General features: G+C 43.5%; 1 protein-coding gene across 6 annotated transcripts in view; it reads left to right on the plus strand.

Moving 5' to 3' along the window:
• The first annotated feature begins 8,806 nt into the window (after window positions 1-8,806).
• Window positions 8,807-27,087, plus strand: part of LOC147423018 (translocator assembly/maintenance protein) — an 86,362-nt gene continuing 68,081 nt past the window's right edge. For 2 of the 6 annotated variants that reach the window (XM_086502034.1, XM_086502035.1), the window contains exons 1-6: window positions 9,113-9,310; window positions 9,671-9,793; window positions 10,078-10,134; window positions 10,218-10,277; window positions 10,420-10,488; window positions 10,624-10,716. In XM_086502034.1, coding sequence (XP_086358160.1) covers window positions 9,224-9,310; window positions 9,671-9,793; window positions 10,078-10,134; window positions 10,218-10,277; window positions 10,420-10,488; window positions 10,624-10,716 — 489 coding nt within the window. In that variant the 5' untranslated portion in view covers window positions 9,113-9,223. The other 4 variants (XM_086502036.1, XM_086502039.1, XM_086502038.1 and 1 more) reach the window with 4 other exon arrangements.

Here is a 27,087-nt window from a genome sequence, read left to right on the forward strand (position 1 = left end):
TAGTCTATAGAATCGTGGCGACATAAGCTACGCATAGGTACTCATAAATTTCAGTTTCGAGCACTTTCAAAATTCTGCTCTGTCATCCTATGCGTTTTTCGCATACGGGTTTAGAGTGAGGGTTTTGAGTGTAGAAGCTTAGGGATAGGTGTATCCTAGTGAGGGGATGGTGTTCCTTAAGTTTCGTATGAATCTGGCATGATTAGGTGAGTTACCTTCCGTATATGTGTATGTGGTTAGGTGGTGTAGTTGAGAGCAGTGAGGTTCTTGATTGTGGTTTAGTTGGCCTTCCAGAGTGTTGTATGTGTAGGATGGTCTCAGCCTGACAAGCTAAAGAGATTTCCTCCGTGTGCCTATCGTGTCATCTGTGTCCTCGATTGACATTATGTTGATCTAGGTAGTGTTTGCATGCACTTCATGGGTGTGTGAGTCTTTCCCGTCCAACAGTGAATTATCATCCACGAAGGTTAGATATGACCCATGGGACCATACAAAACATAACAGTGTCTCCTTCTAAGTGAAGGGGTTTTGGTAGGATACATATCAATTAAGGATTGAACGTCCACTAGGAGGGTAAAAGAAACGAAAAGCCTAAGGGGAGTCAGGTGAGGGGGGAGTCCCTTTAGGAGTTCGAAACTCCTGGATGATGGCTTTACCACCTCTGTAGACAACCCATTTTCCTTGCTTGCGCACTTCGTGCACTTTCTTGAGTTCTTGTTTTTTAAACTTGAGCTGATTTGTAGTCAGTTCCTGAGAGAGAGAGAGAGAGAGAGAGAGAGAGAGAGAGAGAGAGAGAGAGAGAGAGAGAGGCCTTCTAGAAGGAAGAAGAGAGAGAGAGAGAATCTCTGAACGTATCCCACATTTTTTGTTTTTTAGTATTGGGGCACCCATGTTGGGTTTCTTTATGCGCAGCAGAGAGGACTCCACGCCGTCAGTTTTGGGCGTCTGGTCTACGAGGCTAATATATGGAACATTTGTGTGTGTGTGTGTGTGTGTGTGTGTGTGTGTGTGTGGTGTGTGTGTGTGTGTGTGTGTCTTGTATGCATCAAGCTCTGAGAATGCCGATTGCCCTTAATCAGCTCATATGCATTAGACTACGGGATTAGCAATTACTCTTTGTTTCTCATATGCATCAGACTATGGGATTAGCGATTGCTCTCTCTCTCTCTCTCTCTCTCTCTCTCTCTCTCTCTCTCTCTCTCTCTCTCTCTCTCTCTCTCTCTCTCTCCCCCCTTCCTGACTATGGGATTAGCGATTGCCCTTAATCAGCATTATTTGCACATTTACAAGCGCTATCATGGCTCATTTCACATAGCAATTGCCCTGTGAAATAAGCTCTAACTATACTGTTGGAATTAGGGTTGTAGAGAAATGCACACAGCTTGGAGAAGATGAAGGAAGCTCAAGGCACACAATGGAGAGTGTATTAATTAGTGTGCGATGGAAAGATAGATGGCCCTAGAGTGATGGGCGTATATACAATGCACGCGGGAAAAAACCTCCTAAAGAGGGGAAAAATACCCCGACGGTCCTAGTGTGTTCACACACATCACTACCACATGTATATGGTAACAAATCCCCCCTGGAGTGATGCGGTGAACGAGAGCTGGCACATGAGTAAAGGGAAGTGCCATGCCCTGAGGACATGATCAGTCCACAAAGGGGAGTAAGCCCAAAGCTTTGCGGAAAGCTTCGAGCTCCTCACGAGACAATGCCTTTGTGAAAAGATCTGTAAGGTTGTCCTATGTTGGCACATAAGCCAAGGTGATCTCTCTTGCTTAGAGCCTCTCCTTGACATAGTGGTAATGCACCTCAATGTGCTTTGTGCGAGCATGAAAAACTGGGTTCCTCGCAACTGCCAATGCGCTCTGACTGTCAGTGTTGGCAGTGTCATGTCCAACACCCAAATCAGCCATAAGGCGTCTGAGCCATACACACTCAGCCGTAGCTGTGAAGACTGCCCTATACTCAGCCTCACAACTTGAAGTGGCCACAGTAGGTTGCTTCTTGCTCAACCATGATATACATGAACTGCCAAGCATGAAACAAAAACCACTTGTGGACACTTGCATGTCAAAACAACCAGCCCAATCTGAGTCCGAAAAAGCATGTAAGTATGGAGGCAATGATCCCCCCTTGGGATAAAACAAGCCAAGATGTAAAGTGCCAGCCTACCAATGCTTAGACCCTGGGCAATGCATAAATCTGTTGACCTGTGAGACTGCAAACTGAATATCTGGCCTCGTGTTGCATACATAAATGAGGCAGCCAACATCAGTTTGGTAAAGAGTGACATCAGCAGGATCGCCAACATCATGTAGACTCAATTTCAAACTTGTTTCCATGGGAGTGGCAATAGGTTTGCAATCCTCAAGTCCAAACTTACATAGCAATGTTTCTATGTAACTTTTCTGACACAAGGCAATACCACCATCACGCTGCTTAAACTGTATGCCCAAATAATGATGCAACAGCCCCAAATCTATTATCTTGAAAGTAGTCTTAAATTCAACAATATGTCTCTCATTTGGTCCAGTGATCAGCAAATCATCTACATAAAGAACCACAATGAGAAGTACATCACCCTCACGCTTTACATACAATGTGCTTTCTGTTGGACTGTTACGAAAGCCTCGTTTGACCAAATGAGTGTCAGCTTTCTCATACCAAGCATGAGGAGATTGCTTCAACCCATACAAAGCCTTCTTACATCTGCACACTTTGTCCTCTTGTTCTTTCACGACAAAACCGCGAGGCTGCGTTACATAAACTTCCTCAAATATGTCACCATTCAAGAAAGCAGTAACAATGTCTGATTGATGTACATCCCAACCAAAATGAGCTGCCAATGCACATAGAAAACGCACAGTAGTCATACGACAAGTGGGAGCAAAAGTTTCTTCATAGTCTATGCCTTTCTACTGTGCATAACCCTTTGAACAAGTCGAGCCTTATGGCGATCAACCTCACCATCCGACTTGCGTTTCAACTTGTAAACCCACTTCGTACCAATGGCCTTTTTGCCAAGAGGCAAATCACATAAAGTCCATGTGTCATTTTTTATAAGTGCATCATATTTTGATTGCATGGCAGCCATCCAATTTTTTGAATTTTGTGCTTCATCAAAAGACAGAGGCTCCTCAACATCATGTAAACTAGACATAGCCAAAGCATAACAATCTGATGCATAAGATGCATGGTGAGAGCCTGAACGAGTATGACTAGACAAAGGTGCATCCAATTTATTGTCACGCAAAATGTGCACCAGCCATTTTGGCATACCTCTAGCCTGCTCATTTTCAGCCCTTTCCTCATCAAGTACATCATGTACGTCTGCATCAGTAATAGGCTGATTTGTAACATTTTTGAAAACCCCCATAGGCTGTACATTTGCCTCATTGGAATTTACAGTCGAACTTTCACCACGAAAAAGAGGCAACAAAGTGTCATAAATGTCATGTGAGCTTACATTACTGTCTCTAGTACATGACAGTAAGGGCTGAACAGAATCTTCCACAAACACTACATCCCGTGAAACTAGAATACATTTTGTTTGCGGATGATACAACCTGTAACCTTTGCTTTCAGCACTATAACCAACAAAAATACATTTGACAGCCTTATTATCCAATTTTCTGCGCTGTGTTTGTGGCACCAAAGCATATGCCAAACGACCAAAAACACGCATGTGCTCAATAAAAGGCTTTCTATCATGCCATGCTTCATATGGAGTAATCGATTGCAAAGATTTCGTAGGACACTTGTTTAGTACATAAGTGGCACACATGATGGCCTCAAGCCAAGAGGAATGCGGCAAAGCTTGACTTTTGACCATACATCGTGCCATTTTCGTAAGTGACCTGTTTTTCCTCTCAGCAACACCATTTTGTTGAGGTGTATAAGGAACTATACATTGGTTTTTTATCCCACGAATAGCCAAAAATGCAGTAAATTCTTGAGACATATACTCCCCCCCTCAATCGGAACGGAGGGTGCCCATAGTACATTTTGATACATTTTCAGCCATAGCCAGAAATTGTTTGAAGCACATAAAAACTTCGGACTTTGCTTTAAGCGGAAATACCCATGCATGCCTGGAGTAATCATCAATGAAAGTCACGAAGTAAAGGTAATTACCCAAGGACGGAGTTTGCATGGGCCCACAAACATCACTATGCACAAGTTGCAACCTGCATGTGGCCGCAACTGAACCATCCTTTGGAAACTTAGAACGTTGCATCTTACCCAAAATACAGCCTTCACAAACATTTTTGACAGGTGCTTCAAGAGGCGGCAAAGAAGCAACCATATCAGATTTTTGCAAACGCAACAAATTGGCAAAATTCAGATGACCAAAACGTGCTTGCCAAAGTTTTGCATCTGAAATAGCCCTTGAATCTGCAACAACATTTGCAAAATTTTGTCCACACTTGTCATACAAAGTGAGCTTATATAGCCCACGGCACAAAAGGCCAGATGCAACAATTTCATCACCAAAACTGAGATCATGAACTGTACATCTGTCATCCACAAATTTGACTACAAGTCCAAGTCTAGCAAGTGCGGATACAGACAAGATATTCTTCTTGATCCCAGGTACATAAAGTGCATCAACAAGTGTGAAGGAACTACCATTTGCAGCAGTAAGCACAATCTTTACAACTCCTGAACCGGATAAGAGGCATTGTTGGCACAAGTGACTGAATTCCCATGAGGGACAGACTCGAGAGAGGTGAACAATTCACGATGTGAGGTAATGTGCCACACATGTGAATATGCAGTGACTGATATGCATGCATCATGGACAACAGGATTGTAAGTGCACTCTACGCTAAAAGCCCATTCTGCATCAACATCAGCATTACAATCTCCTTTGACAGAAGACTCAACAATGGCTGCATTTGTAGTGGAACCAACATTTGCAGTGGAACCACCCTCTTTCTTCTTAGCCTCTTTGGCCTTCAACTTAGGACACTGCTTGATCAAGTGATCATTAGCTTTACAATAATGACAACGCATCTTCTTTTTGCCCTTATCACCAGAATCGCCAAACGAAGTGCTGCCAGCAGAAGCATTGGGAACAGAAGTTTTGCCACTCGCAGAAGAACCATAAGAAGTGGTTGCATTGCTGTTACCACCCTTTCTTTGAGAAGCAATAAAAGCCTGTTCAACTGCACGCTGTCTAGTCCTGTTTTTTCTGGAAAGTGACTCTTGCAACAACAATGTGCATAATGCATCAAACTTGACAACACTAGGATTTCCTTGGGTCATATACTCCAAGTACTAGCAAAAGTCTGGTAAGGCATCAAGAACAGTCTGCACAAGGGAACTGTCTGAAATGACTTCACCTGCAAAAATAAGTTGCTCATTGATATCCTTGACACTATCAAGGAAAGTGTCCATATCATCTTCCTCATGCATAATCTTCGACTCCATCTCTTTACGCAACAAAGCGATTTTAGCCTCATTGCAACTTGCATAAAGACCAGCTAAAATATCCCAAGCCTGTTTTGCAGATTTTGTTGAACGGATGTGAGGAACAATGGTGCGCTTCACAGACAATGCAATCAATGCATGAGCCTGCGCATCCTTTACATCTCAACGAGATTGTTCTACCGTAGGCAAAACAAATCTAATAGCAACAACACCTGCAACATCCTCAACATCGCCTACATCGTCAGAACCAGGACGTACATCAATGCCCTGCACAATATTCTAGACGCCCTTTGACACAAGAACGTGTTGCATCATATAAGCCTACATAGGATAATTGTCCCCATCCAACCTGTCCTTAGCGGCATCAAACATCTTGAACGCATTTGTGTTGTTGTCAGCCATGGTAAATGCTGCACCTGATGTGAAAACAACCCAAAATTAGGAGAAACGAAGCAGGAACTACACGTGCTATATAGCACACACCGTAGAAGACTGTAAGGCACTTGTTATGCAGAAATCGGCAATGATAGAAATTTTGCACAAAATGACGAAATTGCCTGTGTAGACCTGCTTGTAGTGGAAACGGAGGCCGAAATGAGTCCAAATTAGAAATCTGAGCAGACTGAGCTCTACGAGTTTCTCCTGAATATTTGTCGACATGCGAAATGCTCGCCAAACCTCACTGTAATCAGAGAAAGTGAGCGGGCGTGTGCTGGAGCAGCTAGCGACTAAGCCCGGGAGGACACAACCTACTCTGATACCAATTGTTGGAATTAGGGTTGCAGAGAAACACACACAGATTGGAGAAGACGGAGGAAGCTCAAGGCACACAATGGAGAGTGTATTACTTAGTGTGCAATGGAAAGATAGATAGCCCTAGAGTGATGGGCGTATATACAATGCATGGGGGAAAAAAACTCCTAAAGAGGGAAAAAATGCCCCTGCGGTCCTAGTGTGTTCACACACATCACTACCACATGTATATGGTAACATATACATTTATGATTCATCCACACCATCATAGCTGCCCCTCGCTCCACTAGTGCTTCATCTATCCTCATCATCTAGAGATCCTGCTCGTGCTAAAGTCTTTGCTTCTGGTTGACACTCAAGAGAGACTAGGAGTAGCAATGAACATGGTAGTATAGCTTCTTTGATGTCTACCTACTGGACAAGTCTTTAAGTCATATTCAATATAGATATTAATATGCTACGAGAAGATATACGGCGTGGGCATGTTTGCAATGACTAGACATACCGAAGTCACAAATGAGATGTTTGCTTCAGTAGCTTAGGTAGAGGAATGCGTTAATGCCTAGCAGAGTCGATGCATCTCCTTATCATAGCAAAGTTGTTGGTTTTTGCCCCTCAATTGTTTCAACCCGTTGCTTGCCTCGCACCTCATGGATGGTACCAACTTGCCATTTTTATGTGATGCTACATAGCTTCTACATGCCATTGCTTAGCTTGACAACTTCCCAGAAGCCCAATCAGCTGCCTGCAAAGCTACACTTGCCATTGCCACTAGGACCAACCAGCTTAACTCCAACTTCTTTGCATTCCAAAACTTATGTTAGTGTCCTTGAGACTCTCAACCATGGTTCTGTTTCTTGTAAGGGTTTCTACACCTCGCCGCATGTGGCACCTTTACTCTGCTGCATTTTGAAGTGGTCTCATCCATGACTAATGTATGGACCCATCTAACATACAAACATTGGTAGGTGTCATGTATGGTACTTGTCTCCAATTCTTGTTTAAATGATGAAATTTGTAACACATGATATTTCTCATGGAGAACACAACTAGTTTTTTGCCACTTACATTCTCAGAAAGATTTACTCAGAAAAAGTACTTTTTCATTTTGTGCTTAAACAAGGGGCTAAATATATTGGTACCCATGTATTTTTTCATTTTGTGCTTAAACAAGGGGCTAAAATATTGGTACCCACGTTAGGCGATTAGTCTATTAATAGGTATCTTTGGAGATGGTCATGCTAAATAAAAACCATGCCTTAAGATTTTGGACCATGTTTAGGTTGCTCAATGCTTACATGTTCCTCCTCCTTCTCTCTCTCTCTCTCTCTCTCTCTCTCTAGAAAATAGGGTTCTTGTTGAGCATTGTCTTCTTGCCTAGGACTTAGTGCTTTTGCTAGCAGAGTATTCTCCTTGTTATGCAAGATTTTCACCTAAGAGAGGTGTCTATCTCTATTTTGTGACTAAACTACTCTTGGTGGCGAGCACGATGTACCCTAGGGTAGGGGGTATAGGCACCATGGAAAGGAGGTGTGGTAAGGGAGAGGAGGCCAAAGTTTCAAGCAAGGGTGCACTAGGTTGGACAAATGTTGAGCTAGTGCTTTCATGAAATGGTTCAGTGATATTGCACGGGAAAGAAAGAGGGGGACATGGGGGTGGATCAGGGAGCACGGAGCTACTCCATTAGCAAGTTGGTGATAAGTTGAGAATACAATGGTAGGAGGTGGCAAGAGGATGAGATGTAAATTGATCTCCCTAAGCCTCAACCTCAGGCTAAGTCCAGGTTCATAAGGGCCGAAAGAAGAGCATAAGTAATAACTCACTATATATGGAACTTTTCTAAATAAAATGTACCCTCCTACCCTTGTACAACCCCCCTTTTGTACACTCATATGGCACCGTACGGTAAGTGAATCCCTTAGGAGGGTGATAGCCCTTTTATTAATTAGCTTGAAATGATGATATCGCCCTTTTATTAATTAGCTTGTAATGATGATGTGATTAGCACAAGGTGTTACTTTTAGCTTTGGGTGATGATGATTAACAAGTTTTTATTTCAATAGGAAGACAGGCCTTGTGATTTTATCACTTGTTTTTTTTTTAAAGTTTAGAGATGTAGAGCTTTTAAAGTGGGATCTAGACTCAAATCAAAGCCTAAAAATGACACCTATTTTTTTTGTCAAGGACTATTTTACCTATCAATACAAGTGCTTAAAAAAAACCTCACGTCATTTGACTGCTAGAATCTTAAAATTACCTATCATTTTTTGTGTTTATACCCTTGAGTTAACGTTATATATAGAAAATTATATAAGTTGATCTCATTACACAAAGCATATGAAAGAGAGCTTGAAAATTTGCATGTCGAAAAAAAATCTCTATTATGCCTGGCAGCTTGGTGATTAGGTTTCCCCAATCTCAGAAAAGTGCATAAGTGAAAGGTGAGTTTAGGAAATGAAAAGACAGATGAAAGTGGAAAGCAAGCAGATATATGAAGGTGGAAAGTCGAAAGACATATGAAGATGGAAAGTCAAAAGACCTTTTGTGTCCATATAAAGAGGTGTTTCTCTTTTCTTTTAGCGTTTTCTTCTCTTCAAAGTGTCCTCTCTCTCTCTCTCTCTCACTCTCAATGTTGTATCCTTCTTTTATAGCTAACATTGTTGCAAATCTTTGTGCTTCAACATTGCCCTTTTAATTTTTTTATCACTTGTTTTCATTTAAGAGTTGTGGTGAACATATTGTTATGATTACCACCCATGAATGGCACTAACAGATAATTATGATTAACAATGCTCTTAAGCAGGGTGGTCTACTTAGCAAGCTTGGTCAAAAATATTGATCGTCACGAACTGTTGCTACGTGCCAGAAGAGTACCCGACCTTAATTGCAGGGCTTCAAGAACGTCTTCCCGAAGCAGGTCAAATCTGCACCTGGTTGTTGAAATTTCTAGTTGCTTCTTTTTTCTCCTTCAGAGGGATTGCTACCTTGCACTCACGCAGCGAGGGCCCAACACTCTTCAGCCAATCATCGTAGCATGCTGCCGTTCAGCTGGTGGCCAAAATACATACATTATGCTAAAATAGCTGCAGGCTGTATATACAATGACCCGTGTGCAAAACAGGTGACTGAAAAATGGGACAAATACCTACATTATACTAAAGTAGCTAAACTCAATATGCAAGCTGTACAAGTAAGCAATGCACCTAATTGTTGCAATCTGATATTCTTCTCGTCACTAGGGTTTGATCTGCCTCATGCCAAATTTTGTAAGTTGTTGACGGTTAAAGTACCCTTTTAGATACCAATGTCTTATATATTGGATTCTGCATGTAAACAGGGTTAATGTTCTTGTTAGTGCATGAGAATTCCATGCTTCTCTTTGATAAATTGTCGTCTCGTACAAGGGTTTTGTAAGCAATACGTTTGTAATAGTAAATGGGTTTTCGCCTGGCACTTTAACTATGTGGTAACCAACTTTTAGATGGCGGACATAAATGCTGCCTTGGTTGCACCGCTGCAAGATTTGCCCCCAGTCGAGTTTGCCTTTGCATATGGATCTGGAGTTTTTCAGCAGCCTGGAAGCTTGAATTTATCAAAGAATGAGGTGGGCTAGTGCATAATTGCTCGACATGCTATTAGCTTTGGTGAAGGGCAAGCAAATGAGTTTTGTATCTGTTTAATGCATTGTGTCAGCATGCTGCTTGCTTGCTATATGATTGTGATTTGGAAGACCCACCTATTTTATGATATAACAACATCAAAACTTCCCTTCAAATGTATCATAATGATGCATAACGTTTTTATGCTGCTTGCAAAACCGGTAGGTGAATACAAGTTGTCTTTAGAAAATAAAGCCTCAGAATGGGACAATCGATGTTGGTTCGACAGGCTCCCATGGTGGATTACATTTTAGGGGTCAAAGAGCCAGAGTTATGGCACTCAGAGGTGAACTCCTGTTTCTCATTTTTCTATTTTGAAAAGCCTTTGTGATATCAGACTATGTTTGCTAATTAGATCCCCCAATGCAGAACTTCAAGAGAAATCTTCATCATTACAGCTCCTGCCTTGCATGGTTTGGTGGAAAAGGGGTAAGGTCACTCACACGAACGCTGTATGTAAATGTCTGCTTTGTTTGATCAAGCCTTTTTTCAGTTCAAGAGCGACTTTGCAGTCTTCTTGGGACTGCTTCTCATAAGCTTCCCCATTTCTCTGTATTCTGGTTCTATGCAGGTGTCTTCTGTTGCTGAAAAAGTTGGTGCTGGTGTGCATTTTAACGCTTTTGTCCCATGGAGGGATAAGGTACTGGCTTATGTTGATGCTTAAATCGTGGTTTCTCTGCTATTTATCTGCTTAATTCTACAGGCCAAATGTTTCTGTTTTTGCAAATTTTCAAGATTTATTCCGGTTGCACTGTAATTTTTCATGGTGATTCAGTTGATCAAGTATGGGGTTATTGGCATGGATCATCTTGCTGAAGACATTCTATCATGGAAATCGTTATACATCAGTGGACGACTTCAAAAACCGGTATGTAATTCTTTATCTCTGCTCGCCTTTGCATTGCAATGCCCGCTTTCCAACATGGGCTTTAAGATGAAAAGTTTCCCATAACTGTTTCTTGGTCTTACCTTTGCAAAGTCAAGAACAATGCGAGTGCTTCTTGAGGAATCTAAGTAGATTGAAAATAGTTCACAATGTTAATATTGAATAGGGGCTGTAAAATAGAGGTAGACAAGTAGCGTTTCTTCGTGTGTCATCCTTGCAACCTATTTTTGATATTAGATTAGTCACTAGACTGCAGTAGCAAGATTTACCCTCCCCCCAGGAAATCTCACCCAATTAGGAATATTCAATGGTTGACTGATCACAATGCAACACAAATGCTCACATATGCATGTTACAAGACACAACGAACAGCTCCGCAGCTCCGCTGAGTACTCCTCCTATACAAACGGTCTTAGGCATGAAGCTACTCAATGACTACCTGCAAATAACCTAAAAAGGTCCGGGCCATGAGCTTAGAGGACGGATACAACCAAACGCTCCCTAGACCGAAGTCTGCATCACTTGGAGGTTTCAAGCATACAACTAAATGCCCCCCAGACACCCGGTGTACATTGTTCAGGAGTTTTCCAGCATACAACCAAACGCTCCCCTCCCCAAATACTCGGTCTGCGTCGTTCCGAGGTTCAAACATTATCAAACAGTAATTCTTCAGTACTCCACCCAGTAGTAAATCACAAATCATCGAAACCAGTAATAAAACCAGTGTCAAACAATTGCCAAATCGGCACCAAGTGTTACCAGGAGGTGTATTTTTCCTGGTGCCTTCTCTAAATATGTACTTCATATATTTATTTATTTTATTTTTACTTGTTTATCCCGGAACCTTTGAAAAGGTGCAAGTGGACATTGCATGGCCAGTGTGAAACGGTTGCGGTCGAACGGGTTTCTCACATCGGGAATTTAGGTCGGTCAGGGACAGGTCGGCATAGTTACAGGGAATGGCCATTTTCAAGTCTCTGTTTTCCCGTTCCCATTCCAACGTCCTGTTCCGAATCCCCGTTCTGTTATCAAATGTGAGTATTCGTAACAAGGAATGGCGTTTCATGCTCGTTGCCGTTCCCATTCCCCGTTCCGAAATCTCGTTCCGGGAAACTATGCAGGTCGGTTCGGTTTGCATTGAATTCTGATGAGTATGGAAGCCTGTGCATGCCAAATGGAATCTTGGCCACTCGGAAAGTCACTTACAATTTTACAAGTTGGTGGGAACTAGGGAATTAACTCAAAGGGGCAAACTGGACACTTGGCATAAGGAGAGCAACCTACAGGACACATCAGCAAGAGGGGTGGGCCATTTTGAGAGGCTGATTTTTGCTCATTCAGTGACCTACAGTGTGTGTGTGAGTAGTGAGTGCAGGTTCACAGCTTTAATGGAAAGCTTGCCTTCTCCTTTGTCTCATGTGCCGTGATGATTTGCTCTCGTGTATCTCTCTCTCCCCTTTGCAAATATGGTAATGCCCCACTAGTTGGGCTACTCAGATGATCATCTACAGTTCTGAGGGTTTATGCGCGTTTGCCAAGGCAAGAGCCTTTTGAACAGGAACCGGATTAGCTAACTGCTAATCCTCCATAGGTACGCATAGTTCCTTCGCGAAAGATTGCATGTTTGGAGAGTTTTCTCGCTTGAAAACTTGTCCAATTCACAGGGGAACTGTCCCATTGCATGCTGGAGCCACTGGGACACGCGTAGGCGTGTTCACTCTGCTAAAAACGATCCGAAACAGAGAATTACAGCCTGCTGTGTTTTTTTGCAGGGTTAGGGTTTCGCACCTAAACTGCAAGGGAACACCAAGGGAGCTCCGTGAGAGCCTTGGGATGTGTGTACAGCGTTTTGGACAGACAGCAGAAAAACAGAGAATTATAGCACGCTGAAATTCAGTTACAGCTCACCAGAAAGCTTCTAAATTGCAAGGGAATCCATTCTAGACAGTCCTTTTGACCTACAGGGGTTCTGACGTCATTATGCTGCCAAAATCAGGTTGGAAACCCGCGTTTTCAGCCCTCGCCAGGTTTGGACAGCTTTGTGAGAGTTTGGTCTAAGTGTGCGGATTGTCAATTGTTAATTGAATTAAGAAATACCGAAAGGGACGCCAGTTTTGGGGTCTACAGGGTGTCGATTTCGTGTGCTCAGTGACATTCTAGTTGCTGGACGCAACTATGTTCTCTTATCTGTGTAAAGTTAACGGGTAATTGAAATAGTACCGTCCTCTAGTGGTGGTCTCGTGTGTGCAGTGACATTCTGGTCGCTGGACACAATTGTGTTCTCTTTTCTTCACAGTGCTCTGTGTAAAGCTAACAAGTAATTGAAATAGTACCGCCCTCTACGTTGTACAGGCCTGTTATACCAAGACAGGTTTAAAAAATATAGAATCCATTTCAAACAAATTTCAAACAACACTTTCCCAAACAAAGTTTAAAAGTATCTAAATACAAAACAATTAGAAAATTCATTCAGATTTTTGTTCAGACAGTCGAACTTAGAGGACGCCTTGTGCAGCAATGTAATAGTACAGTTCCGGATCTCGAGTGTCGGGTCATTCTTGTCGTGCCAAGGCATGCCCAAGAGAGCGTCGCAATTGCCGAACTTCATGATGTGGAAATCGGCTTTTCCTTGGTATCCTTGTATAGTTATGGGAAGAGCACCAATGAGCGGTACCACTTTCTGAGTTTGCCCCGTGGCTAGCTTGGTTTTAAGTTCTCCACCCTGTGCATCATAGTCGAAATCCATCTGCTTGAGGAATTTGGGATGGATGAAATTCTTCGTAGCTCGTGGGTCAGAGAAGATTAGGGCTTTCAAGCTGTTGATTTTACCATAAGCTCTGTATAATTCATTCAAACTTTCAAGTTTAATGCCATAAATATCAATTACAAGTCCAATGATAGGTCTAGCTCTCTTAGTCGGAGGTGGCACTGCGGGTCTATCTGTTGTCTGAGTTGGAGGTTACTTTGAGGACGTCGAGGCTCTATGAGGACATGAATTGAAAGTATGCCCTGTTTGAAATCATTCAAAGCATAGGCCTTCTTGTAACATGGTTTCTCGTTTACGCTGTGTCAAAGGAGGCCTTTGAGGTTGACTTTCACGAGATTCTTGGGGATTTGTTTGTTGTTGCCGAGAGTTCCGATTGTTTGCCGGGGATGCTTCTGTAGTAAACTCTAGCTTCCCTTTCATAAGTTTGTAGCTTACCGCGGCATGGTCCATAATCTCTTGCATTGTCAATACTTGTTTAGACAGACATTATTCTTGTAAAGGTGATGGCAATCCAATGGTGTATCGCTCGCATTATTCTTGTAAAGGTGATGGCAGATATGTCGCTCGCATTGGTCCTCCAAGGGAATCATCGTGAAGAAAGACATCGGAAGGTAGACGTCGAGAAACCTTTGGTTCTAGTCTTCCATGTTCTTTATGGCAAGCATTCAAAAAATTTCAAATAGGGAGGTTATATAACTTCGTGCAAAAATTGTCTTGAAAGCTTGCCAAGTCCTTGGAGCATGTGGTTGGGTCACAATTTGAACTCCACCACTGCATAGCATTATCCTTGAGAAATCCCGCAACTTGAGAAATTTTTGATTCTTTTGTATATTTCGCCAAAGCATAGATATTGTTGAATTGTTAGAGGAATTGCAAGGCTTTTTTCCGATCTTTCACTCTAGAAAAGGTGAAAAATTTGAATGTCGTGCCGCCATCCTTGAAATCCTTTGGCTGGCTAGACACAAACCCCTGATATGGATAGTAAGGATATCCATATGGGCTCCAACCATTGTACCCAAGAGGCGGTGGTGGTGGGGAAGGTGGTGGCAATGACGGTGGTAGAGGCGGTTGCTCTGGACAAGGTAGATGGCTGCACCATGTTCCTAAAAACTCGCCCAATTGAAACGGACGGCTCGTCCTCCAGCACCAGAAAGTGCAAGAGCCTCTAACCAGCAGCCTCCCTGGGTACCACCTGGGGCATCAAAGGGGGTAACATGTAATTTTTGGTAGGGCTGGTATGCTTTTAGAAAAGCACACGATTGGAGCTTTGATACCACTGTAACGGAAAGGCACCACGTGCCAGCGAAAAAGAACAGAGGAAACAAACTTTTAAGCACTTCAATAACAACTGAACTGAAAGAGTTGCACGACACATGAGACGTGGAGTGGCGGAGTTTCACCCCAAGCGAGCACTGGCCTCAAACCTTGGTCTCCTTTCGGTATTTCCCTATATTGCTTCAACACTTGAGAGTTCAAGCAACACCTCTCTGCACCTTCCACGTGGTAAGATGCCAGAGTGAGTCCTATGGTCATATTTAAAGGCTCTTGGCCCGAGAAGCAGTTTATAAAAGCATCAAACTTAAAGCCTTTAATCCAAAAGCTGCCAGTGCAAATTCCGTACGACTGCCACGTCAGAAGGTCAATACAAAAACCTGATCGTTGTATGGTGCCACGTCAGCATGTTAGGGTGATTTGCGGATCAGCTGTTGTCACAAATTGGTGCCGTGTCATTGGCCCTCGGCAAGGGTGGCAACAGATACACACACACACCCCTGGCTAGCTCCCAGAAAACCTGCAGACATGCTGACGTGGCAGTGTACGGACCTCCGTGATTTGCGACGAGAATTGCGGAAAAGCAGGCTGACGGTAGAGCATTACGCAAGCTGAAAATAGAAGCTTTTGGGGGATTGCTTTTGTTTAAAGCTTAATCTTCAAAAGATGGCAGCTTTTGGGGCTCTGCTTTTGGCATCCCTTGTAAACAAATAAATAAGTGGTTTGGGCTCCCACTCTGCAGAGCATCTGGACGCAGAGTCTGAGAGTGAGAACCCTCCCACTCCCTTGTACTTTGAGCACAGATTAATATGAAAAGAAATACCGAAAGGGGTGCCATTCTTTGGGGCCAAGATCTCTAGGCATGGAACTCTGCCGGGCCATGTCGAATCAATTGTGAACTGTGAACTGTTTTGAAGCGAATCTCTGTTGTGGCGCGGCCGATTTCTCTTCTACCGGGAAATCCCATCCTTTTCTCGCGACACTTATGGATTCAAATAGAGATTCATCGACTTCCTCTGCATGTGGGGATGCGGGAAGAGATCACGAAGAAGATTCTCACGAGGAGTACGGCCCGCCTCGGCCTACTCAGGCGGAGATTGAAGAGATGGAGCGTCGACAATTGGTTGATGATGCGACAGAGATGATGTTCAATCTTGCGAAGGACTCGAATTTGTTAAATTTTTGACTCAGACATCCTTGGACGAAGTGCACTCTCAGTGGCGTAAGGCCACAGAACCACCTCTCAAACCGGCACTCAAGAAACCTCCTACTCCGAGGATGTTTACAAACCAAGAACTAGAAGAGGTGGTTGAGACATGGATTACCCAGCTTTTTGACGCAACCCAACAAAGCCAAAAAGCACGACAAAAAGCAGAAGAAAGGAACTGACTTCCTGGGTTATTTGGGTCGTCAATCTACTTTTGCCTCGACACGAAAGCAGAGGAAGCATGTGCGATTTGAAGGAGTATCCAGTTCTTCTTCTTCTTCTTCTTCTGACAGTTCTTCTAGCTCTTCTGACTCGAGCGAAGCAGACAGGAAAGGGAAAAAGCGAAGCAAAAAGCAAAGCTTCGGAAAGGGCAAGAAAAAGGCAAAGAAGCCTAAGTTTCGCCCAGTTTCTAACAGTTCTACATAGGACTCGTCTTCAGATAGTTCGGACTCCGATGATCACATATTTTATGCAAAGAAGAAGAATTTCTATAAAGCCAACCAGTATGACTTTCTGGAGGATAAAAGCAAGAAAGTTCAAGAATTTAAAGAAGGTGGACGGTCAGTAAAATTTGACACTTTTTCTGGATTCCGAGATGCTTCGAGGGCTTTGGCCTTCATACAACAGTTTGATATAGCTTTCTTTGGAGGACATTACTCAGAGCACTCCAAGATTCGGAGGGCTACCTCTTACTTCAAGAAAAATGCTCGAACATGGTGGTCCACTCTTCTATTGAACAAAAAAGCGCCAGTTAAATGGCTGAAATTTAAAAGGCTTTTTATTTCTTCTTGGTTGACTCGGGAGTACGAACACGACATATGAAGTGCTTGGAACCATCTCCGGATGACCAAGAAAGATACTTTGGACGCATATTGCGAGAGATTTTGGAGCTCTTTTCTACCCGCTTCTTCATTTAAGAAGATCTCGTTTAAAGAACGGATTGAGCCTACGGAGATCCGAGATCACTGCTTAGAGCAAAAGTCAGATTCTATTCAAGAACTGATAAGTCATGCAAAACGGGGCTTTGCCATACACCCTTGCAGTTTGGCTTACCCCACATATGAAATCATGACGCAGAAAACAGAGCAGACTTCTAAAAATGAAAGTAGAAAGAAGAAGAGCCCCCAAGATCAGAAAGATAAGGGTGCACGACCCCGGCTCACTCTTTAGAAGAGAGCCAACTACATCAAAGAGGGGAAGTGTTTTACATGCGGGGAACCTGGGCATATCTCCGCGAAGTGCCCTAAAAAGGCACAGAAAGAACAAGACGAAGGAAGGCCAGAAATTTCGACAGCAGCTGAGGAACGTGGACGAAAAGGCAAGATGAAAGCAGGACTGGTTCTTGATTGCATGGGTACTGACCCAAGCACGATTGATGAGAGTACAAAACTTTGCCGAGCTTGGGGCAAAGTGAAAGATCAAGAAGCCCTGATTTTCTTTGATGGAGGAGCCAAGGCCAACTTCATTTCACCTGAATTGGCGGCGCGGCTGGAGATTACACCCGATCGGATGGGACCACAAGTAGAGGCAGTTCTAGCGGCACCCGAGAGGGATGTATCCATTACACTTGTCATTGGCAAACTTCGGTTGCATTGTCAGGGGTATTTGGGGTACGAGGACTTCTACATAATGCCCTTGGAAGGTTGTGATGTCCTGCCAGGAATTCCCTGGTACCATAAGAATAACGCCGTGGTCGACTATCGGGCGAGAAAAGCGACTTTGACTGCAAAACTTGATGTGAAACTTAAGGGCGAATTTGTCCCTATTGTATCGGCTTTGGCCGTTTTAAAATTAATGAAATCCAGTCTGTTTGTTTACTCAATCTTTTTGAAAGAGTTTAATGATGATCATAGGACAAATATGTCTGATCTAGAAAAAGAATGCCAAGATTTTCTCCACACTCATGCCAATTGCTTTTGTGAGGGCCTGCCAGGCGAGTTGTCACCAGCTCATCCCGAGGATCATACCATTGATATGATACTTGGAAGCACACCATCGAATCGTCCACCTTACCGTGTGAGCCGAGCCCAGAATGAAGAGATTATGAACCAAGTGAAAGACCTCTTGGAAAAGGGTCTTATCCAACCGAGTACTTCACCTTATTGCTCTCCGGTGTTGTTGGTTTTGAAGAAAGACGGATCTTGGAGAATGTGCATTGACTATAGAGCTCTCAACAAAATCACCATCAAGAATAGATTTCCGATTCCTAGGATCGATGATATTCTAGACCGACTACAGGGATCCTCTTGTTTTAGCAGGATTGATTTGAAGAGCTGGCGACGGGAGATGTCTACAAGACAGCTTTTCGGACGACCTTCGGTTTATTCGAGTTTTTGGTGATGCCTTTTGGGCTTACCAATGCTCTAGCGACCTTTAACCGAATGATGGATAGGATTTTCAGAGAGTACAGATCTTTTGTGGGCACTTTCTTTGATGACATTATTGTCTTTTCCAAGGATGAGGCAGAACATAGAGAACATCTGCTACAGGTCTTTCAGGCATTGCGAGATCACAAGTTGGTGATCAATGCAAAGAAGAGTGAATTTTTCCTACCAGAGATACACTTTTTGGGACACATCGTCTCAGTAGCAGGAGTGCAGATGGACCCGGCCAAGATAGACACTATCCTTGATTGGCCCGATTTGAAGAATGTTCATGAAGTTAGAAGCTTCTTGGGCTTATGTTCTTACTACCGACGGCTCATTAGAAAGTTTGCAGAGTTTGCTTCCCCTTTGTATATGTTGACACAGAAAGGAGTCCCTTTCTCGTGGGGATCCATAGAGGTGATTGCCTTTCAAACATTGAAAGAGAAATTGTCTACAGGACCAATTTTGATTTTGCCGGATTTGTAGAAGTCATTTAAAGTATATTGTGATGCTTGTGGTCGTAGGCTGGGTGCGGTCTTAATGCAAGAAGGCCATGTCATTGCCTACGAGAGCCGATTGTTCTCAAGGCCGGAATTGACAGCATAGATATATGAGAAAGAGCTTTTGGCGGTTATCCATGTCCTGACTCAGTGGCGACATTATCTACTCGGAGCCGATTTTACGGTCTTCACAGATCACCAGAGTTTACGCTACTTCTTGTCACAGAAGCAGCTATCGGAAAAGGAGATGAGGTGGGCAAACATCTTGTCATAGTTTCACTTCCAGATTGTCTATGTGCAGGGACAAAAGAATTTGGTGGCAGATGCTTTGTCCCGGAAGCCGTTGGTTTTGGCTATTTCCGTGATACATCATAGGAGCTTCGAGGATATGGTCGATCAGTATGCCACAGATACAGATTTTGCAGATATTTTTACTCGGATATGGAATGGGAAAGTTGTAGCGGGATATTCCATTTGGGATGGCTACTTGATGAAGAAAACGATGATGTGCGTTACACACCCGTTGAGGGAAAAGGTTCTAACTGAATGCCACTATCCACCATTTACTGGTCACCGCGGCATTGCTACCACCTTGAAAGTGTGGAGAGATACTTCTTTTGGCCGACACTCAAAAAGGACGTGGACGATTTTCTACGTAGTTGCGTGGTATGCCAGAAGGTCAAGTTTGACAGGCATAAAGCATAGGGATTGTTACAGCCTTTACCCATATCCACCCGCCCTTGGGAAAGTATTGCAATGGATTTCATTTTTGATCTCCTGAGAACATAGAGTGGGCACGATGGTATCTGGACTGTTATTGACAGATTTAGCAAGCAAGCTCATTTCATTTTAGTGAAGAAGATAGTCAAGCTGGATCACTTAGCGAGACTATTCATTGCCCAGATATTCAGATTACATGGCATGCCTGAGACAATTGTCTCTTACAGAGATCCTCGATTCACGAGTTTGTTTTGGAAGACTATTTGGGAGAACATTGGCACGCAGTTGCAGTTCTCGTCATCTTTCCACCCGCAGACAGATGGGCAATCGGAGATTGCAAATTCAGTCGTATTGGATTTATTGAAGTCTTACATCTCGGATCAAAAGACTCAATGGGAAAAGTATTTGCCCTAGGTGGAATTTGCCTACAATAACACGATTCACTCTTCGACGGGGAAGGCGCCATTTGAGATTATTGAAGGTGCTACGAAGGTTCCACACTTCCTAAGCACGAAAGGTAAGATTTTTGAAGCCGACCAGCACACACGGGACTTGGACAATGCTTTTGCGAGGAATCTCAGGAAAGACAGAAAAAGGGAGCAGATCGACATCGTTGCGATTTGAAATTAAAGGAGAACGATTGGGTGCTCTTACGCTTTGAGAAGGCACGCCTGAGAAAGGAAAAGGAAAAGGAGCGGCTTTTTCGAAAGCTTAGCATGAGATACTATGGACCTTTCCAAATTTCCGAAAAGATAAATGATGTCTCCTTTAGACTGAAGCTGCCCGATACTTGGAGGATTCACAATGCTTTTCATGTGAGTCTCCTGAAGCCTTTTAAAGGCGATGTGCCCGATGATGGGGAGCTAGATGAGCAACCCGAAGTGGAGGAAAACAAGGAGATACTCGTTCCAGAACAGATTTTGGCACATAAAGATAGAAAGGTAAAAGGTAAAATGATAAGACGGTTCTTGGTTAAATTCAAGAACTATCCCGCATTGGATGCGAAGTGGATGGAGGAGGGGAGGACCTGGCAGATACTCCTGAGATTGTGAACCTTTACCTTGAAGCATTTGGTTTAGCATAGTCTATTCCAAATCGAACCCCGAACTCAGCTTGGGCGGAATTTGGTGCAGCGGGTATGCACAAGAGGGGAGTCGCTCCACTCCTTTGTCAATAGATTGCCCCGATTTTTGATACTAAAGTCACTGATGTCTCTTTTGAGTTTCAGGGATACTGTGGGCTGATAGTATTCTGCTGTATGACTTTATGAACTGGAATTTCCTATGATATGATACTGATTTGTTCTTGACTTGTCTAAGTGCAGGAACTGATAGATGAAATGATTGCAGCATTTCGGTTTGAAAGATCTCAATAGACATGGTTGCAATAAGGATTGGTTGATCGGGCATCTATGATGTCCCGAGTGGATCTGGATGTGATTGCTAAATACGTTGCCGATTAATCATGGTCTGAGATCCGAATGAAGTTTTGAATGTGATTTGTCATGTGATGTCCTATGATGTGACTGTCGATTGGTACATGTGCTAGATGTGTGTTCCTAGTGCGTCGGTACTAACAATCAGTGTTTGGTAAGACAGTTTATGGTTTCTGTCTGTTTTGCAGGCGTAATCGAGGGCGATTACAATACTTTCAAGAGGGGGGTATGTCACAAACTGGTGACGTGTCATTGGCCCTGGGCAAGGGTGGCAGCAGATACACATACTTACCCTGGCCAACTCCCAGAAAACCCACAGACATGCTGATGTGGCAGTGTACGGATCTTCGTGATTTGCGGCGAGAATTGCAGAAAAGCAGGCTGAGAGCATAGCGTACGGAATTCCGTGATTTGCGGGACTGTACGGACGTTGCTTTTGCGCAAGAAATCCTACGCAAGCTGAAAAGAGAAGCTTTTGGCATATTGCTTTATTTTTAAGCGTATTTTTAAAAGATGGCAGCTTTTTGGGCTCTGCTTTTGGCATCCCTTGTAAACAAATAAATAAGTGGTTTGGACTCCCACTCTGTAGAGCATCTGGACGCAGAGTCTGAGAGTGAGAACCCTCCCACTCCCTTGTACTTTGAGCATAGATTAATACAAAAAGAAATACCGAAAGGGGCGCCAATCTTTGGGGCCAATATCTCTAGGCACGGAACTCCACCGGGTTGTGTCGAATCAATTGTGAAATGTGAACTGTTTTGAAGTGAATCTGTGCTGTGTTGCGGTAGAATCTTGACTTGGAGTGTCCAAGTTTGTTACAGCCGAACAACAATGCCACGCCATCATCTGAATATGTTGGTCCTTTGTGTGTATGTGTGTGACTTGCTTTATTTAATTTGGGCCCCATCGGATGGGGTCCCATAAGTTGATAAAACCTCTTCTAATAATTGGGCCTTTCGGCGAGGAACTGCAAGTTGGTGAGAATTTCTTTTTCTTCTACTGCTTCTAGGGTTTAGGCCCCTCAACCAGGATCTGTGTAGTATTTTTAGCTACAACTACAGATAAATGAAAATGATTCATGTTCACATAGAACTTATTTATGAATTTATTGGCACCAATTACTAATTTAAATGAACGGGTATATTTTCTGGTGCAATGTGCCATTTGGAAATTTATTCATGTCTAGATAGTATAAGTAGAACAAAGCCGGATGTAGTGCATAACAGATCAAAGCAAGCACATGAATAAGATAGTGTCCCTAGTTCGCTTAGAAAAGTTGCGATTTAATATTTTCATTGAGGCCACCCAAGAAAGTGGCCGGCTGTACACAATGTAAACATGTCCCGATGGGAGCTGGTAGATTGAGCAAGGAGAACCATGGAAACCAACAGGGCAAACTTGCTGCAGAGTGGGCAGAAACTCTCGTTCAAACTCTTATTTTTAAATTCTAAGGTTTAAAACCTTTAAAAATGAGTGGCCGGGTCACTATGAAAGTGGTTAAATTTAATAACATTAAAATAACACTAAAATAATCAGCAACTAGCGTGAGATTTAGAAAGGGCGCAGCGTGGGCAACTTTGCGAGGCTTCTCTCTCTGCCCTAAGCGCCATTTGGCATGGAAACATCCTACGCAATGCAATCAGAGATGTAGTGCTACCAGTTGCAGGCCGTTGCTGACAATTTATACACATAGAGCTTTCTCTCTAAGCGCTTAGTTCAGCCCTCTCTCTCTCTCCCACCGGCAATTTCTTGCTCAGAGTTCCTGTGAGGGTCGTGCAGAACATATGCAGCTTGTGGTGGAGGTGATGGACAACCATAGAAGCTTGTGTGCGTTACCGCGGGGAATAGCCACACTCAGACAAGCGTAGTATTGGCTGTCCGCTCAGTTTTCAGCACTCTCGAATTTAAGTCGTGAATCTCAGCCAAGGCGCTTCCGTTCGGGTACCCCATAAGTGAGCAAACAATAGCAGAGATTGCTCCTGCCAAGAAAACTCTAGAACGAAGCAAAAATATTCGTTCTCGGCTATAAGTATGCCAAATTTCAGCCAATAGGTTCATGAACACATGCATTTTAATGCATCATAATAGACTCTGGGATAGGAAACAATGTGCCGATGTAACAGACTTGGACACCCCAAGTCTAGAATCTGGCACGACACATGAGAGAGAATCACTTGAAAATAATTCACACTTAATTCACAGTTCAATTGAGTCAACATGGCCCGGCGTAGTTCCATGCCCAAAGAGATTGGCCGCAAAGATTGGCGCCCCTTTCGGTATTTCTTTTTGTATTAATGCTGAGCAAAGTACAATTGCCTGCGGGTCTTCTCTGCTCACTGGCTAGTCAGCATATGTGAGCCAAGAGAGGCCCAGGGGTCTTATTTAAAGGCCCTTGGCCATGGAAAAGCAATACATGAAAAGCTTCTAAACTCAAAAGCACTTGGCTCCCCAAAAGCTGACGCTAAAATCAGCCCAGCGCAAATTATGAAAATCCGTATGCTGCCACGTCAGCACGGCTAGCGGAAATCACGGGTGTTCGTACTGTCAGTCAACGCATTTCGCAGGAGATCCGTACAGCAGTCCGTCAGTCCCTTTATTTGTGCTAGTGTCCCTAGGGCCCTGTCGGCAAGTGTCCATAAGTTGATTAGTGGTCCTTTGGTTTGTTAGGCATGCCACGTCATCAGTTTGTGACATACCCCCCTCTTGAAAGAATTGTAATCGTCCTCGATTACGTCTGCAGAACAGACAGAGGCCATAAACTAGTTCATTAGACACTCACTCTAAGTACCGACGCACTAGACAACTTAAATCTAGCACTTGCACAAAGACGACTCCGTCAGTGCACATTCATATCATATGAATCACATAAAAATTGATTCTAGATCTAAGACCATGATTTTTGGCAACGTATTCAACAATCGTATCTAGATCCACACTGGACCTCATTGATGTGGGATTAGCTAATTCTTATTGCGATCATGTTTATAGATTCTCAAGACCGAAATGTTGCAGTCATTTCGTCTTTCAATCCTTCACTCAAAGAAAATCACATGAGAGTACACATCAATCAGATTCAAATTCGGGATTTCCCATTCTTTAGTTTCCTTATTCAATGATAGAAGTGAGCATAATACCTTCAACACTTGAAGAGCGATGCACACTTCTATTGCACTGAATCCGCATTTACATTTGATGTGCTAGCTCCATCATCATCCCTTCTTTGAACACGTTGGGTTGGGGCATACGTAGGCTGTAACCCAAAGGCCTCAAGGTAAAGATGCAATACAATTGGTGACTACAGTTCATGCTCTTCCATCCACTTTTCATCCATAGGCGGATAGTTCTTGAACTTCACCAAATAGCGTCTTGCAACCTGTCCCTTAACTTTTCTTTCTTTATGTGCCAAAATCTGCTCAGGTACCAAGATTTCATCAAGTTCATCGACTTCTGGCTGAGCTTCCTGTGGCATATCTTCTGGCACATCACCCACAAAGGGTCTTAGAAGACTCATGTGAAAGGCATTATGATTCTTCCAAGTGTCAGGCAATTTGAGCCTATAAGCAACGTCGATGATCTTATCAAGCACTTGAAAAGGCCCATAGTAACACATGCCGAGCTTTGGAAACAACCTTTCCTTGCCCTTCATCTTCTTTAACCTTGCCTTTTCAAACTGTAAAAGTACCCAATCAATAGGTGAAAACAATAATTCACGACGGTGACGATCAACAACCCTTTTCTGCTTTGCCGGAGTCTTCTCCAAGGCAACTCTGATTTTCTTATACATTTCATCCATGTTTTCAACATATCGATCTGCCTCAAAGATCTTGTCCTTCGTATGCAAAATGGGAGGAACCTTTTGGCCACCTTTAACAATCTCAAAAGGTGCTTTGCTTGTGGACGAATGCACCGTATTGTTGTACGCATACTTAAGCATAGGCAAATATTGTTCCCACTTGCCCTTATTATCTGACACATAACATTTCAACAGATCCAAGACAATAGAATTAGCCTCTTTTGATCGTCCATTAGTTTGTGGATGAAACGAAGACGAGAACTTGAGTGAGTGCCCATGTTCTCAAATAATCCTCTCCAAAACAAACTCGTCATGCGAGGATCACGATCACTGACAATCGATTGTGGCATACCATGGTACTTAAACACATTGTACATGAACAACTGTGCCATCTGGTCAGATTTTATCTTCTTCCTGACAGGAATAAAATGGGCCTGCTTGCTGAACCTGCAAATAATGGTCCATATACCGTCATTCCCTGTCGGCGTTCTTGGAAGATGTCACAAGACGGGCACCACGTACCAATAGAAAAGAACTGACTGAACATACTTTTAGTACTTCAATAACAAGTGAACTGAAAGAGAGAGACGACACGCAACACGGAGTGGCGGAATTCCACCCCTGAGAGCATTGGCCCCAAACCTTGGCGCTCCTTTTGGTATTTCTTTATATTGCATCAACACAGTACAAGCCGGTACTCCACGCTCTGTACCTTCTCCCAGAAGAGTGCCAGAGAATGAGCCCTGGCCTCATATTTAAAGGCCCTTGGCCATTAAAAGCAGTTACAGTGAAAAGCTTCAAACTCAAAAGCAAATGGCCTAAAAGCTGGTGCTGAAAATCAGCCAGTGCAAATCACGAAAACTCGTACAAGCTGTCAGCGTGAAACGCGTAAATCCGTAAAGGTTGCCACGTTAGCAGTCATCGCAAAATCAGGGCTGTCCGTACAACTACCACGTCATCAGTTTTTGCGCAAGTCTGTGTGTGTGTGTGTGTGGATCTTGCTTTATTTTATTCTCTTGTGTCACTTGGGCCCCATCGGCATAGTAACAAGGGACGCCTTTTTCGGGTCCCGCCCTCTTTTTTACACTAAAAATCCATTTGAGCCCCGTCCCGCGTTCCCCGTTCCCCGTCCCGGAATGCGTCCCTTGTGACTATGCCCATCGGACGGGGTCCCATAAGTTGGTAGAAACTTCTTCTTCGTCTGCTTATTCTTAGGGTTTAGGCCCCTTGGCCGGGACCTGCAAGTCTGCTCAGTTCTTTAGTGGCTTGACACGTTAGCAATTTGTGACATCCCCCCTTCTTGAAAGAAAGTAATCGTCGGCGATTACAACTTATTTGCAAAACAACTCAAGCTAGCTCAAATTTTTTTACTGAGGGATATTTCGAGGGACAATCAATTTGCTTTTTTTTTTTGGTTAAGGAGTTGGCTTCTCCTTTCGGCTCTTTTGATCAAGGAGTTGGTTTCTCCTTACGTCCATATCGGAACTCTTGATATTCCGGCGTAGTAAAATTAGTCATCACACCCAGACTGCACCGATCTTCCACGGGTGTCTTGATGCACTAAAATTACATACCCAGGCAATCTCATCCAATAAGGAATATTCACTGGTTGGCACATCACAATGCAACACAAATACTCACGTATGCATGTTACAAGACATAACGAACAATGCCGTTGAGCACTCCCCCGAGACAAACGGTCTGCGGTATGAAGCTACTCAACGACCACCTCGTCACTCCCCACGTAAATAACCTAAAAAGGTCCGGGCCATGAGCTTAGAGGGCTGTACAACCAAACGCTCATTCAAGGTTTTGTTCAGACAACCGAACTTTGAGGATGACTGGCTTGCCCTTCTGTATCACGGTGATGGTTCGGTTTCGAACCTGGAGAGTCGCATCATTCTTGTCGTGCCAATGCATGCCCAAGTGAAGCCGGCCCGTAGGGCGGTAGACGTAGGCTTTCACCCGAAACTTTACTTTAGACTTTAGGACACACAGAAACTTTGCAAATAACAACCTGTAACGAGAATTGATACTTCAAACACACACGGCTTGGAAGCTAGAGTGCTACCATGCAGACGCCGACACCTGTTGGCCCCAAAGACTGGCGCCCCTTTTGGTATTTCTTTATTGTTATTGCGAATAGACGACCCAAACACTTTCACCTATCTCTCACCAAGCTGTCCAAACCTGTCCATGGCTGTGATTGCAGGTTTTGGACCCAATTTCGCCAGCATAACGACGCAAAATCCTCTGTAGGTCAAAAGTACACATCAAGGGGACTTTCCCTTGC

This window comes from Adiantum capillus-veneris, chromosome 26 (assembly GCF_014529385.1).
Source record: "Adiantum capillus-veneris isolate H3 chromosome 26, ASM1452938v2, whole genome shotgun sequence".
NCBI classification, from domain to species: domain Eukaryota; kingdom Viridiplantae; phylum Streptophyta; class Polypodiopsida; order Polypodiales; family Pteridaceae; genus Adiantum; species Adiantum capillus-veneris.